The sequence below is a fragment of the Hydra vulgaris genome, chromosome 10 (genome assembly GCF_038396675.1).
Source record: "Hydra vulgaris chromosome 10, alternate assembly HydraT2T_AEP".
Lineage (NCBI taxonomy): Eukaryota > Metazoa > Cnidaria > Hydrozoa > Anthoathecata > Hydridae > Hydra > Hydra vulgaris.
In genome coordinates this window covers 39,715,001-39,732,500 of record NC_088929.1, presented here as the reverse complement: position 1 = coordinate 39,732,500, position 17,500 = coordinate 39,715,001, and the positions used below count along the sequence as shown (strand labels likewise).

General features: G+C 27.3%; 2 protein-coding genes and 1 long non-coding RNA gene across 3 annotated transcripts in view; 2 read left to right on the top strand and 1 right to left on the bottom strand.

Moving 5' to 3' along the window:
• The window catches only part of LOC124816725 (5-hydroxytryptamine receptor 1B), a 1,130-nt gene extending 923 nt beyond the window's left edge, over positions 1-207 (bottom strand). The window contains exon 1 of the mRNA XM_065808000.1: positions 1-207. This exon is cut by the window's left edge and continues 923 nt beyond it. Coding sequence (XP_065664072.1) covers positions 1-167 — 167 coding nt within the window. The 5' untranslated portion in view covers positions 168-207.
• LOC136085956 (uncharacterized) overlaps positions 1-8,755 on the top strand; it is a 12,938-nt gene extending 4,183 nt beyond the window's left edge. Inside the window, exon 2 of the long non-coding RNA XR_010641287.1 lies at positions 7,992-8,755. This is a non-coding gene — a long non-coding RNA (uncharacterized LOC136085956). The remainder of the gene's footprint in view (positions 1-7,991) is intronic.
• Positions 8,756-17,020: 8,265 nt separating this feature from the next.
• The window catches only part of LOC136086339 (E3 SUMO-protein ligase ZBED1-like), a 2,046-nt gene continuing 1,566 nt past the window's right edge, over positions 17,021-17,500 (top strand). Inside the window, exon 1 of the mRNA XM_065808634.1 lies at positions 17,021-17,500. This exon is cut by the window's right edge and continues 1,566 nt beyond it. Within this exon, the coding sequence (XP_065664706.1) occupies positions 17,021-17,500 (480 nt within the window).

Here is a 17,500-nt window from a genome sequence, read left to right as displayed (position 1 = left end):
AAAATAACAGCGAATGCAATAGAATTTAAAAAAACTGTCGGTGGTATTAATAGAATAAGAATAACTGCTGCAGTGTAAGTAAAAACTTTACATCTATAACACAATGGAATGATGTGAACGGTACTGCTGCATATGATTTTATAAGGGTCCAAATAAGAAATGTTCATAATTATTATTTAAGTAATTAATTTTTGATCTAAAAAGAAGTTTAAATACAGTTTATTTATTACTATTATATGTATATTTTTTTTAATAAAAGGTTCTTGCGTTAGTATTCAAAAATTATGTCTTAAAAGATAAAGTTTATAGAAAAATATTGTTACAATAAAAACTAAACAATCTTTTTAAAACACATTTTTTAAAAAAATTCATTAATCAAAACGAAAGACATCATTAAAAGAAAGCATTATTTTAGTTGCTATAAAAATAACAAGTTGTGAAAAATAAACAATCCGGTGATTACATTAGGAATCATGATGGGGAAGCAGCTGTCTTATTGAGATGTATTGTTGTATATGAGAATGTGAAAGTGAAAAAAATAAATTCACATCAAGTTTTAAATATCACAATTTTTAAAATGTGTGTGTGTGTGTGCACGTGTGCGTATGTGTGTCTATATATATTTATATATATATATATATATATATATATATATATATATATATATATATATATATATATATATATATAAAATACAATGTATATTTTTACCTGATGATTGCAAAGCGCATGAAACTTTTAGTAGTAAAAATTATGTAGTTGTTTTTATTTAATCTCCTCAAAAAATCAATTATATATATATATATATACATATATATATATATATATATATATATATATATATATATATATATATATATATATATATATATATATATATATATATATATATATATATATATATATATATATATATATATACACGGAAAACTTGAAATATTCATCACATGATCTTAATACTATAGTTTACTTATCAAAAAAAATAAAATTAAAAAATTAAGCGCCTTTTAATCAACAGGTAATTAAGAGATAACACATTTTTCAAAAAAGTTATTTTAGAGCTTAACGTGCTACCAAAGTTTTAATTTAAGGTAAACAGTAAATTGGTTTGCCAAGTATGCCGTCCCTAAACTTATTCATAGTTTGTATATTAAACACCTAATTTTTATTTTGAATTTCCTTGCTGAATAAAGCTCAAATAATAATTCATTTTTATTGTATATTTAGACACTTTATGTAAAAACGTAAAAAATATTTTGATAAATATAGCGATATGATTTTACACTTACACATTAAAAAAAAACAGTTTTGTTATATATAGTTTTATATTATAGGCTAAATTCAAGCCAAATTCAAACTATAAATAAATTAACTTACAGTAAAATAAGCAACAATTTAAAACAAACCACAATCTTTTTAAATAGAAAAAATTGAATTTAACATATAATCCATGCTCTATTCGGAGTTTCAACGCAAACCATAATAGGTTAATATTATTAGGAGTGCCGTGGCAAGACATCCTCACCCTTCACCCCAATGAAAAGAGGAGGGGAAGGGAACTTACTAAATTTTTATTATTTCGTAATACTTAATAGAGGGTTTTTTAGGATTTTGGGGGCCTAATGACTGATTATATGGAGGGAGAAACGGTACGTTAGAAAACATGTTCATTCGCGGCACTGATTATTACTTACATTACTATGTAGTACAGCTATATTATTAATATTGTCAAAAGATATTAAATTATAAACAATATCATTACTTACTAAATATTAATAAAAACATTTCAAAAAAATGGTTTCTGTTAAAACTCCGAGTAGAGAATGGATTTTATTATAATATTCAATTTTTGCATTGCAAAATATTTCTTTTAAATGTGTTTAAAAAGATTTCAATAACTTTTTTAACAAAAAAATATTATTTTGGTTCTAACACTAATGGATAATACAAACATACTTTTATGTTTTTACTTTGAAACTCCTTCTGAAAAGTATTTTTTTAAGAATGTAAAATTTGGGCAATTAATTATAAGTAATACTAGTCAAAAATTGCTGCAGGTGGTAATTCTTGTCCAATTTTGCTCCTTTTGGTCTCATTTTTTTATTTTTCTTAAAACTAAAATCAAAATCATGGAGAATAGATGTACTTCTTTAAAAAGTTATTTTCACTCCACCCTAATGCACGCGCCATACAAAACAGCTGCATTTCAAAAATATTTTACACTTTTAAAAAAATTTGTATAAATTCAGTAATTACTGCTCGTAGTCTGGCTCTTCCTTTAAACCATAAATTTCACTGAAAACACAAGACACTTTGAAAAATGATTTCTTTGACTTCAAAAAATGGATTTTTTAAATCGAAAAAAATCATTTTTTAAAACGGTTTTAAATATCAAAAAAAAAATAAAGAATGAAAAATAAGATAAAGAAAATAATAAAACAGAATAATGATATAAAGAAACTATTCAAAAAAAACAAAACAAATTAATGTTAGCGTAATAAAAACAAACATATGCTAAAGAAGAAATTAGTAAACAAATAATTTTTTTTAAGAAGAATAATGTCAGATATGAAAGTTCTACCTTTTGTGAAGATTTTTATTTTTATGAGGAAGTAGTGACACATACTGACTTGCCTATTTTTAATATGTATCAAATAGCAATTTAGCAATTATTTTCATTAAATTAAACATGTGTTTTTAATTAATACTAACAGTTCATAATAATTCATTTTCAATAAAATATAAAGGTTTTCTAACTTTCTTATTATTTATTTTATACAGCATTTAATATTATAAAAATATTTAGTGGAATCTGTGGTACCTTTAACTAATTTTTGAGTCTAAGAATTTTATTTTAAAAGTATTGAACTAATTTAAATCAAAGTTGTCTCTCGATTTTTGCGTTCTCTAAAATAAATTCAAAAAATCAACTAGAACAATCATTATGTAGTGTGGGTCATTTTTTAACTTTTTCTAGTATTTGTTGACGTTGTTATGGCAAGCTATAATTAGATAATACTTATTTATGGTCTGAAGAAAAATTACTATTAATTCTTATCTCTTTTATTTCTATTAATTCTTATCTTTAACGCAATAAAAAACATATAAATTTATATCTCTTTTGTTGCTATCAGTTCTTATCTTTTTTTTCCTCTTAATTCTTATCTCTTTCATTGCTATCAATTGTTATCTCTTTTATTGCCATCAATTGTTATCTCTTTTATTGCTATCAATTCCTATCTTTTTCATTGCTATCGATTCTTATCTCTTTCCCAGCGGGCACAACAACGTTGATACAACGTTAAATGACGTTGCTTTTTTGGTCGGATTAACGTTGGATTAACGTTGGAAACGGAAAGAATGGACGACGTCAGATTTGCTAACATTAACAAACAACATTAGCTAACGTTATAATTCGGACGAAGACCGATATGTTATAATGTTCCTCAATGTTTTTCCAACATTAATTAATGTTGTATTAACATTGAGCAACGTTGGTATAACAACATTCTAACGTGGCTTTTTAGGTTGGTTTGGCATTAAGTTAATGTTGGAAATAGAAAGGATAGACGACGTCAGTTTTGCTAACGTTAGCTAACGTTGTAATTTAGACGCTAAAACGAAATGTTATAACTTTTATCTTGACGTTTTTTCGTCAAGATAATAATTATAACATTTTATCTTGACGTTTTGACATCGAACAATATCGGATTAACACCATTCAAAAGTTGCTTAACGTTATTCTAACGCTTGTTAAACGTTTGAGTAGATCTACTTAGCTGAAGGTTAACGTTCAATAAACAACAGGTTTGACAATAAAATGAGAAGAAACTGTTTAAAAACGTCGATTTACAAAAACATTACAACGTGGTAGAGAAATTTCGTTCATTAAGAAATATTCCGAGGGAATTTTTACATAAGAAATTTAAAAATAAAAAGTTAGTTATTCTCTTGTTGCTGCAGTTTTTTGGGACGTCATTGGTTGTGCTTTAATTTTGTTTTCGCCCGCCATCTTCTACGTTCACCTTGTCTGGTGCGTATCTCAGAACCTTCTGTATTTCAAAATTAATCTCTTTCAACGTGTTTTCTTTCCAAGACATTACCAAGGCTAAAAATGCATAGCTAGGTTAATATAAATTTAATTATCTATAATATCTTTAATTATATTTATTATTAATTAAAATTAATACTTGTAATATTGATAACAAATAATTATATTAAAATTTATGATTTTAAACTTTGGCCATGTTGCAAAATAACAATAAAAGTAGGATTTGTGCTTTGTGTCAAACACACAAAAACTTGAAGAAATACAAATAAATTATAACTCCGATGGAAAATAAAATTTATATACAGTGATTTATAAATTTTATTTTCTAAAATTTAATACAGTGAAAGTATTTAAAATAGTAATTTTAAATACTTGGCATTTAAAATACTCCCAGCACTGTATATATATATATATATATATATATATATATATATATATATATATATATATATATATATATATATATATATATATATATATATATATATATATATATGTATATATATATATATATATATATATATATATATATATATATATATATATATATATATATATATATATATATATATATAAATGTAAATTATGTTATTGTATTTTACAAATAGAGTGCTCAATGTTCTTAAAGAACAGAGCAATAATAAATTAGTAAAAAACACTTACCTAACTTTTTTCCTCACCTTGAAGTTTCACCATTGCTGGATCATCAGGAAGAATTCAATTTATAGAAAAAAATATTTTACAGGAAGTTATAAATTACTATATTTTTTCGGTTAACGGGAAGTTACAGAAAGTAATTATTAAATAATTTTCTTTGGAATGGGGGTAGTTTAATTTGGTCATTTGTTTTTATAATTTTTTAAGAAGTATTTATTTTCGTGCCTACATTTAGAAATTAATTCAGATTTTTTATTTAATAAATTTTTCTGATTTAAATGAGTAATTATTTCAAATTTTTCTGGCAAACATAGCATACATTTTTTGGTAAAAAAAAGTAATCTAATTTCTTTTTAAAATGTAAACATTTATTCGCGTGTTTTCGTATAATGTAATTGAACCTGTCATTTCGAAAAGGACATAAGTCCAAAACTTTTCGCAGTTAGTTTATAAGTTTAAATTAAAAATTTCTGTATGATTTATGTTTTTTTTATAAAAAATAAAAAGTACATAAGTTATATACGTTCTTTATTTATCTACTTCTATGTTTAATTTCTTTAGCAGCCTAGACATTATTTTAATAAAAATCATATTTTTGTTGATTTTGAAAAGTTTTAGTAAATGGACTTGTGCCCTTTTCGAAATGACAGGTTCAATTAGTTTTACCAAAATGAATTAAAATTATATATGGATTTCCTCATTTGTCGCAAAATGCGACTCAAGAGGAAACGCATGTTGACAAAAATTATTTTAATTAACCAAATGTAACTGCGACGAAAAAAAGTCCGCTTCATCCAACGTTAACAAAACGTTATAATTTCGATTTAAAAAAAAAGTTAGTACAACCGAAGTTGTTATAACGTTGTAATTCGATAAAAAGAAACGTTAGTGTAACTAACGTTACCACAATGTTACGATTCCGATAAAAAATAACGTTAGTGTAACAAATGTTACCATAATGTTGTAATTCAGATGAGAAATAACGTTAGTGTAACTAACGTTACCACAATGTTGTAATTTGGATGAAAAAAACCGTTAGTGTAACCAACGTTAATACAACGTTGTATTTCCGATGATAATTGGAGTTAGTGTTGCCGATGTTATTACAACGTTATTACAACGTTATAACACAAACGTTACAAAACCACTGTTAGTACAACGTTAAAATTCTGATGAAAAATAGCGTTAGTGAAAATACCGTTATTACAACGTTAAATATAGTTGGTCGACGTCGCCCAACATAACCTATCCTAAATCCAACGTTGGTTCGACGTTGGGTGCCCACTGGGTTTATTTCTATCAGCTCCTATCATTTTATTGCTCTATAAATAATTAAAAATATCTACATTAAAGTTCAAGTAATTAATTTTGTTTTAAAAAACAAGTACTTAATTTAGTATTACAAAAGCCTCGTCTCAGAGTTTTTAACAGATCTTATTTTTCATGAGGTTCTCTAATCTAATGTACAAAGAGCCGTTATTCCTCTTTTTACTTAGAGCCGTGTCTTAAAATACGTGAATGACTTTTACAGTTTTGCATTATTAAAATATATTTTTTCATCATAAATAAGGATGATGACAACATTTTTCTTATTTATTACCAAAAAAAAATTCATATAAAATAATGACATGGGGTTGTTACACGAAATGGTTATATGAGATCAGTGGCGTAGCTAGGTAACCAAGGGCATTGGAGCAAATTAAAAAAAGGTTTTTTGTTATCACTTAATATTTAGTTCTTGAAGTTTCCCAAGTCATAAGAAGATTTGTCGTACACATTTTCGAAAAACTTAGAGGTCTGTGGTTCCTCCAAACCCTCCGCTATTATGTGTGTCATGCAAACATCATCCACGTTCACATTATCGGCAGCGGAGGTTTCGACAATTATTGCAGTTGGAGATTATCTCCAACTGCAATAATTGTCGAATCTTCTTCAGTAGGCTTCTCAACCAACACTGCAGTTACCACATTATTTGAGTCACTATCAATAGAAATATTTTGGCCAGATGTACTTGCAAAAGGCTGACTAAGAAACTTGTCAATTTTGGGCAATTTTTGTTTACTATCTTCTCTTTCTTGGCGTTGTTTGCGTTTAAATGTACCACTGGATTTCTTCTTTTTATCCATAATTTTAGTTTTCTAATTTATTTAAACAATACAATGTTAGATAATCTAATATTGTATTGTTTATACAATATATAATATAATAATATAATATAATTAGTGCTGGGCAACGATTAAAATTTTTAATCGCGACTAATCGCACGGTTTGGTGATTTGCTAGCGTCAAAAGTGTGTGCTGTTTTAAGTGATACTTTAAACTTAAAGCACTACGATGATAAGAAAATTCAGCTTTGCAGTGGTTACAAATAGCTTTATTTCTATGAACTCCACCGTTTGGAAACAGTTTAAAATAAAAATGCCATATAAAAGTGCTGTACCTTTTTCCATTTTTTCTGTTCACACAAGATGATTTCTGTTTCAAATTAATCTACATTAAAAAACAAAGTTTCACTTGAATCAAACAAACAAATAAAAAAATTCATTTCTTTACACGGTTTTATGACAGAAGTTGCTAACAATTTACAAATAATATTCGCTTCATAGTTAAAAAAATAACTACGTGCAAATTTAGAACGTTTTTGAATGTTTTTGACTGAATAAGAATGTTTTTATCATAAAAAAATTCTTTTGCAGTCAAAAACATTCAAAAAAGTTCTAAAAAATTTATGAATGTTTTCGTTTTCAACAGTAGAAGAAATATACAACTATAATAACTTTTCCGATTATGTTATGTTAATTATGCACATATTTATTTAGAAAGCTTATTTTGTCCATAGTTATTAATTTTTTATTTATATAAATGAAATTTTTATAAATAAACTTGACATAAATATATGAAGTCTATGAAATCTTTTGAAAATTTAATAATCACGTAAAGTAAAATAATTTTAAATATTTTTAAGAGTATTTTAAGCCAGTAGCTTACTCATTAACATCCCACCCCCTGGTGTGACCCAGGCTGGGTCACCCAGGGTTTTGTGTGTATTCAGAAGCAATGAGCAACAGACTTTCAAAATAATAATAACAAATTAAAAGTGTGTTAACTCGCGATAAAATTTATCGGCTTTAATTGTCGTCTTTAATTGTCGGCTTTAATTTATTAATGCATTAATTTATTAATGCATTTAATTTAAATTAGGCTTTAATTTGTTAATGCATAAATAATTGTCGGCTTTAACTTATTAAACAAATTTTTGTTTTTTTTTTATTTTTGGTTTTAGGTGCCCCAAGAAGTCGTAACGGTCTTGTCACAGAGCACCGCGGAAGTGCATTTAACCAGAAAGTTCACGCCTCCTTTCTTACCGTGACACGAAAATTTGTCCAGAGCTTGTTTCGAACCTGGATCTCCTGCTTATGAAGCACAAGCACTTTAAGTGCCACGGCCGCACAAATACCTACTACTACCTACCTACTCGAGCACAATCTAATCTAGATTGTCTTCCAGTAGGTAGGTACTCACTTTTCACTGACGACGTTAAAAGTAATATAAAAGGAAAGAGAAAAACACTGATACGCTACAAGTGTTGTCGTGGAATGACGCACATATCACTATCCGTCAAATTGACAACACCGCCAACCTACAGAAAGAATTTAGGGGAATTCCCTAGGCATAACTTTTGAATTTCTCTCAACTGAGTTGTCATGATTAAAGTGGGGTTGCAAGTTGCAACCTGTCATATATATTTTGAAAATGGGAGAAATTGCCAACAGTTAAGTTCGTTCGAGATTTCTGGTAATGTTTCGAGGACCCCCTGAGCTTGAGGGCCCCGGGACACTGCCCCGCGTAGCCCCTAGGTTGCTACGCGACTGTATGAGATGGTTACTTGAAATCGTTTAGGTTGGAAACATATGTGAATGAATACCAAGTTGTTTTAGGAGACCATTTTGCTCAACATTTTGAGCTTAAATATTGCATACGATTTTTTTTTTCATGAGTAAAAATCATGTCATGTGTAAATATATATACACTTTTATCTCAAGTAAATATATGTACACTTTATGGACACTTTATGTATTTATGTACACTTTTATTCATTAAGATATCATTTAGTTAAGATTATAGTTCAAATCAAAGCAATTTTTTTTTTTACTTACATAAAAGTATTGGATATACAAATATTTATTTATTTAAATTTTCTAATCATAATAGTAGTCAACACGATTGTTTTTACATAGTTTACTATTAAAGCGCTTTCTTAAAACGTTGTTAACTATAAAAGCGCTTTCTTAAAACATAGTTTACTATAAAACGACATATTTCTTTTGTGTTAAGACATTAAAATCCTTCTTTTTTTCCAAATGAGTTTTCCAAATTAACATGAATTTTTAAATAATTTTTTTTTATAATTTTATTTATAAATGAAGTTCATGAAAAATTGCCATTTTAGAAAGGCTTTGTTAGATAAAATATTTTCACTTCAATTTTTTGACGCAGAAGTTAATATGTAAATGTAATAGAGTATGATAAAGCAGAGAATATAATTAAATAATATAGAGTGTAATATAGTATGATGAAGTAGAGAATATAATCAAATAGTCCAATGTTTATTTTTTACTTTTAATTAATTATTGAATGAACCTTAAGCAAATATTTTTGATCATGTTGTAGAAAATGTGTTTTCTGAATAAGATTTTATAAAAAATATAGATGTTATAAAGTTTTAATAAAAAATAAATAACTTTTTGGGGGGCATAAGAATCTCAAAACATTTTTTTTTTCCTTCGATTATCTATATTTTTTATTAATTAGTATTTTTATTAATTAAGTTAGTTAGATTTAACTACATAACCAAATATTATAATTTTAATTATTCAATTAGTTTTAAATTTGAATTTTAATAATTCCATTAATTTTAATTATTCATACTTTAGTCGTAGATAGACAGTTTAAATAATATGTTGAGCCGAAATTTTTGGACCTTGTCTCTGCATAAAACTGTTGTGCGTATTTTGCGCCAACACTTTTGGCATGGTAATAAACACCAAAAGCAAGTAGATGCAGAATGTACGACAAATAAGCTAGTCAGAAAATTAATAAGATATTGTTTTTGATGAAAGAAGCTATGCTCCAATTGGTAATATACTATACTATTAGTTCAACCGTTTTATGCAGAGATAAAGTTTAGCAAGACATAAAAAGAATGTTTTAGTCAACTATAATTAAAACTTTTTAGCTTTGGTAAATTTTTAACATGCACTCCAATTCCAGCAAATATTGTTATAATGGATTTGCAGTGGACCTATATCAGCATTTTTTTAGCAGTTCATTTGGTTTTGCTCACCTCCTACTTAGCAGACCATTAGTGGCATCCGCTATAAATAACAATCCGATGACTTTCCGACAATTTAGTAGAGGTTAATCAACGGCAAGCCACTTTTGGCGGTTGCCAAAAAGATTTTATCATTAACTTTTAGAGTTCACATATTTAAAGTTTTAGTAATATGCATAATTTTATAAGCAAACGAATTATTTCAGCGCGTTGCAATTAAATTTATTTTTTATTCGTAATGGTTCACTTTCGCAGCAACATTTCACGACATTCTTGTGGTTTTTACCGTTTAGTGACGTATTATTGCGTAATCCATAAGTGAACAATATTATAGTAATTTGATTTTGAAGAAAAAGAGTACTCGGTGTATAGAGGTGTGAAAATTATTAGACTCAACTAGGTTTTTTTCAATAAAAATAGTTTTAATTTTCTAAAAAGAATTTATTGAACAATTTAAAGTTAGATTAATACTTTGTATGCATGCTTTTAGCCTTTAGTAACTTGGTAACCACGCATAAGTTTGGTGGGTTGTCAACACTGCTATAAACATAAAGGTGGTCAATCAGCTGTTGTAAGGAGAATTTTTACTGTAAACACATTCATCAATGTACATTCATCAAAATAAAAGATGAAGGTGAGTTTAATTAAATCATTATGGTTAACAATTAACATAGTAATGTTAATTAGCTATAACTTCCATTTTAAAATGTATAAAAAGTCTGATTACAAATTGTTTTGTTTTTTTCTACAGATTTTGAGGTTATGGGGAGAACCAAAGATCTTTCACCTACAAAAGTTGCTGTTACTAAAACATTGCTTGAAGAAAAAACGTATTCACAACGAGAAATAGCTTCAAGACTACAAATTTCACAGAAATCTGTAAGCCGTATCAGTCAGGTTATTAAAAATGGACAAGATTACAATTCTTCACAACAAGGAAATTGTGGACGCAAGTCCAAAGTGAGCCCGAGAACCCAACGCAAACTTATCCATATGGCTAAAGTGAATAGAAGAGCCACTAGTGAAGACTTAAAAAAGTCCTTGGAGAAGTATGGTGTTGATATTTGTAGTTCTACGATTAGGAGAAGGCTTATTAATGCAAGTCTTTCAGCACGTCGGCCAAGAAGGAAAGCCAAAATAACAAGGGCAATGGCTAAAAAAAGGGTTAAGTGGGCCCATGAGGTTAAATCTCGCTTTGGAAGTGATTGAAGTAAGGTGAGTAACTTAAACATTTCAATAGTTTTTTTTACACATGCTTCTTTAAACAAAAATTTCTACCCTAACACCAACCAACCCATGTTCCTTTTTCTTTCACGCTTAACCGTCAACTTTCAAGATCTTTTCATAACTCATCTGCCAATTCCGGTCAATACTCAGCTGCTTTATTGCAGTCTGTTATATTATCTGATCACAGGTCTGCTTCTCTGATGAATCCATGTTTTCAATATGTGATTAAAGCAGTCAATATGTGAGGAGATCTTCAAACGAAGAGTTTTCTGAGACTTGTGTTGCTCAGACTGTGAAGCATCGTATCACAGTTATGGTGTGAAGTACCATCTCAGCCAAAGGCACAGGGCGTTTATATATTGTTGAAGGCACAATAAATCAGCACCAGTATAAGAAAGTTTTGGAAACAAGACTGCTTCCCCAATTGAAAGACTAGTTTCCTGATGGAGACTGTGTTTTCATCCATGATGGTGCACCATGCCATAAAGCCAAACAGTGACAAACTTTTTGACAGAAAACCGTGTCCAAACATTGCCATGGCCAGGAAACAGCCCAAATATGAACCCCATAGAGAATTTATGGGCGGTTGTTAAGAAAAGGCTGAAGAAAACCAGTATTACCACAAAAGTTCAATTAATTGAACAACTTATCAAAATATGGCACCATGATGAGGAAATAAAAAATAAATGTCCAGTTCTTGTAGAAAGCATGCCAAAGCGTATAGAAATGTTACTTAAGGCTTAAGACATGCATACAAAGTATTAATGTAACTTTAAATTGTTTAATAAATTCTTTTTAGAATATAAAAACTATTTTTATTGAAAAAAACCTAGTTGAGTCTAATAATTTTCACACCTCTGTAGTTAAGGCAATTTTAAAATATTATAGTGTCTGTATAATATTTTGTTGACTACGACAAATTTCCGTAAATGATCAGGTCTGTGAATTATGAAAAGACTAAAAAAATTAAAATATTAAGTTTTATCGGTATTATAAAGTAAATGTTTATAGCGTAAACCCAGACCAAAGGTTCTTTTTTCGATTTTTAATCAGATTTTAAATAAATACTTTTTTTAGATGAAATGAACATTATAGTTTAATAATATGATTTGTTCTGATCATTTATTGGCAATTTTTCATAATTATAACCTCTTTCTCAGTCGGAGTTTTAGTATTTTTTGTGAAAATTGATAGAAAAATTGTGTTTTGACAACTATATATAGTTAATATACATCAGAACCAATTAGAACTAGGATCAATAGTAAATTAAGGAACTTTTTTAAAAAATTTAACTATATTCATATTAACGCCAATGAACAGAATTGATCTATAGACTCCAAAATGGTGTTCTTGACATTCTCTATTACGGGTAGTAAAAAGGTTTTGAAACTTATATAAAAAAAGAAAAATTTCTTTGAATATTAAAAAAACCTGAAGCAAAAAAAATTATACCATTTAAAGCTCTTTTTTGGACATAACACGCTGATAGAACCATGCTAATTCCAAATAAAAGAATTCGAATAATTTGTAAACCGCCTTAACAACACCGAGTACCGAATATTTGCAAATCAAAAAAAAAAAAAATTTCAATTATTGTTAACTTAGTGACACTTAATAATACTAGTGCTAAACTTGATCAATTTATTCAATACTTTGCTTATTTTAGATTCCAACAGTATGCATTTCAAAACTCTTGTTTTGCAAACAAAATATTTCAGTAGACAAATTATTTTTGCAAACAAGTTCCAAATAAACATTAGGGGAAAGTCGGGTAGTTCTGGACACTTAAGGAAAAAATAGATTGAACACATGTACTAACAGAAAATAAAGTGTCAAAAGACTTTTTAAAAAATATAAACATTTATCTATTGAATTAGAAACAAAAAAAATAATTATTGCGTATCTTGATAATATACAAAACATAAAAGAAAAAATGTTAGAAAAAAGCCATGTTTTAAAATTGAATATTTTAAAACACATAAATTAACCATGATTTTAGCTATTTTTTACCCGTGTGACACAAACGTAATATATAATTAATAAGCATTGAAATGTTCTCAACACTTATGAAAAAAAAAATCGCTTTCAAAAATTGTCTCTGATATATAAGAAATGAGAAGGAAAATGTCATCATTTAAAAATATAAACATTAGCTTTTTGCTAATGAAAATAAATACTTTAAAAACACTTTAAAAACACTTTCTTTAAATCTTAGATTTTTTTATTGGAATTAAATGAACTACTATTATGGGTTTGTGTATTATATTAAAAGTATTATTATTTTTATAAAAAAGCTGCTCATTTTCAATATGTAAATGGATAATGTTGTCCGGAACCACCCTCCAAACATGTGTCCGATACCACCTGATCATACCTCATTTACAAACACTAGTTTTAAAACCAGTTAATTAAAGTATTAAACAAATTTTTCAATAAATATTGCAAATAAAAATGTATCTTTAATCAATAAAAAGTTATTAGTTTGTGAGTAAAATATTTTTTTTATAGATTTTTATTTAATTTATATATTTTATAATAAGATATATAAATAAAATAAAATAAAATAATAAAAATTTAATAAAATATTAATATGGCAAAAATAAGATTTAAGAATAGGTTTGAAAAAATAAAAAGATATGTTGTTATATAAAATAAGGTTGTTCACGAAAGCAAATGTTGAATTTTCGATAAAAAAAAAAGTTTTCGAAACTCTATTTTTGTTTCGGTAAGTTCGAAATAATTTCAAACTAATTAATTTTGTATCGAAACGATTTTTTCATTTCGAAATTGTAAAATTTGCTTCGAAATATTATTTTGATTTCGAAATTCTGAAAATATTACCGAAACAATTTTTCACTTTCGAAGTTGTAAAATTTCTTTCGAAATAATTTTGCGATTTCGAAATTCTGAAAATATTACCGAAACAATTTTTCACTTTCGAAGTTGTAAAATTTGTTTCGAAATATTTTTGCAATTTCGAAACTCTGAAAATATTACCGAAACAATTTTTCACCTTCGAAATTCTAAAATTTGCTTCGAAATAATTTTTCGATTTCGAAGTTCTAAAAATAACATCGAAACAATTTTTAACTTTCGGAATTCTAAAATTTGCTTCGAAATATGTTTGAGATTTCGAAATTCTAAAAATTATAGCGAAACAATTTTTCACTTTCGAAATTCTAAAATTTGCTTCGAAATGTTTTTGCAGGGATTAGATTAGAACCCCAACGGTTCTTTTGCAGGGATTAGAAACCTCAGGATAAGATAGGGGGTTGATATTTTGTGACATTTTGTGAAAAAGGGAGGAGGGGGATCTGAAAAGTTTTTTGCGTGACATAATTTGAAAATGACCCCTTACATCTACACGGTGAAATGTTTTATATAAAATATTAGCTCTCTCAAAATTAATAAAACCTACCTATAGCAAAAGCTACTTAAGTGTTTTTGTTTACAATTTAAATTGTAAATTTAAATTGTAAACGTATAATTTTTAAAATTTTTACTTATTCACTTATTCATGTTTTTACTTATTAATTATTGAAAAAAGATGCTTAAAAGCATATTCATTCAATATTGAATAAAAAAAATTTGAACTTCTAATTCAAAATAAAATTCAAAACTATATTTGGTTAAACTATATTTAAACTAGTGCACTAGTTACACTAATAACAGCACTAATAACAACTAGCACTAATAACATCACTATAGTGATGTTATTAAAAAGTTCGACTGTCGACTAATATATTTTCAAAAGTCAACCAAAGTCGACTTTTGAACTTATATTAAAATTGTTGAAATTATAGTTTGAACGAATAACACTTTTTTGAAATCGACTAAGTCGAATAAAAGCCGATTTAGTCGAAATAGGAGGGGGGGGGGGGGGCAAGTAATAAAAGAAATCAAGTAATTTACGTCTGTTTTATATGTTTTTAAATTATACAACTTAAATATTAATGAAACAAAACAATATGAACGCCACGCAGGATAAATTTTGCTAGGTCTAAATGATTTAATATTGTGGAAAAGTCCTTTTGATTTCTTGATAAATTTAAAACAAATATAAATCTAAAATAGTAAAATAAAAATAAATATAAGTTTTAAAACAAACTATTTAGATATGAAGGGTCTCACAATTTAATTATCTTTAGAGCCCTAGTTAAAGAACGGAACGGATCAGCACTGTATATAGTATCGATATTGTATGAAAATCTTTTTTAATAATCACATGCAAAGACTGCTAAAAAAACAAACAAAAAAAAACACATAACTATACAGTTTTTTAATATGATAATTATTGTCATATGTTATGAAGTTGTTTAATAATGCAGGGCCGTCAGAAGAAATCTTTGGACTATAAAAAGGCAGTTGCCGAAAATCATGCGGAAAAACCATTTTTTGGCGAGCCCTCGTTAAATGATCAGTCGTAAACCCAGAAATACAGAAGCTAACTGACAATATTTTGGATTTAAATTAATTGGGATATCGAAAAAAGAAATTTGTAATTTTGATTATTTATTATTTATAAAAATACTGAAGAAATGAAAAAATAATATAAATAAAATGTTAATATAGTAAAAATAGAGAAAGAGTATACAAAAATAGTGTAAGATGAAAATAATAATATTTTTACAAACACACACCCAATGAATCTTTCCCAACTTCTTTTCAGGCCTGGTTGTTTGTATATTATTTTTTAGATACTATGTCAGAACTAAGGTTCGGCAAGTTACTGACTGTTAACATTACGAATTGTTAACTTAGGCGGTATTTAATTCTAGTTACCATACATAATTACCTGAAGATGTTGTGAAGCTACTTTCAGTGTATTGTAAGTTACTCTTGAGTACTTTTAGTTGTTCTCAAGTGACCGCAGATACCGGTACCGGTAACTAAAAGTAATTTTTTTGGAAGTTGCTGAAATCCTCAAACCCTTAATAGAACTTCAAGAGAGTAAACAAAAAACTTAGTGCTGGATTAGGAGAGAAGTTGTTGGGATGGAGGGAGATACTATATTTTAATTTTTTAATTTAATATGAAAGGAAGGGGGGCAAATACTATATTCCGGCTCTGAAAAAATTACATTCTATTCAACAGTCATATTTGCTTTTGATAAACAAAATGAAATTAAAAAAATTTATAATGTTCAATCAAATAAAAAGATATTAGAAATGCATGTAAAAGTACTATTATTCGACTAAATCGACTTTTAGTCGATTAGTAGATAATCCAAAGTCGATTAGATCCGCTATTAGATTTTTCAAAGTCGACTAACTTCGACTAGTAGACTTTTAATCGATTTAGTCAAAGTCGATAGCAACACTAGTTTAAACACTTTTTAATTTTAAATTTGCATAACGTAAGTTTTAAACTTTAGATTTAGAATTTACATAAAAGTTCGTGCGCTTTTCCTAAATGATATAATTATGATGTTTAAAAGTTATAACGTGCAATTCCCTAAGGGCCTCTAACGCAAGTTATGAAATCATTGTTGCAACGTAAACGGCTAATTACTCTCTAGTGATTACTTAGATGAGATTTACAACGATTTCAAACAATTATATTTATACCTTAGCAATCTTTTTGTTACATAACTCTAAAATGTAACTAAAGTTATAATAATCTCCTTAATCACTCGGCAACCTAAGTGAAGTAACATGTGTTACACATTTACTAATAACATAAGATACTAATTTATTAATATTTGTTGTATGCGTACGAGTAAAAAAACTACTTGCTTTTTAGTTTGAATAAACATGTCAAAAACAAATAAATCCGTTATTAAGAAAGGAATAAGAAAACGAAGCTTCGTTTGGACATATTTTGAAAAAGACCAAAAGAATCAAACAAAATGCAATATATGTTATAAGATTCTACCTTACAACAGTTCGACCAGTTCAATGCAATCCCATTTATCAATTGATCATTGCATTAATTCAAAAATATCTAAAAAATCAACAATTTTACTCAACGATGACGATATATCCGATATTGAGAGCGGTAATGAAAATAGTTTTGAAGAGACTGGTCATAAAAAATTAAACAAGTTGTTGATAAACTTTATTGTTGGTACTGATCAGCCGATTTCGATAGTACGTCATCCAGATTTTGTAAATTTAGTTAGTGAGTTAAACAAAAGCTACAAAATGCCATGCATAAATACGGTGAGCAAAAAATTAATTCCATCAATTACGGACAATCTAAGATCAATTTTAATGCTAGAATTGAAGGGATGT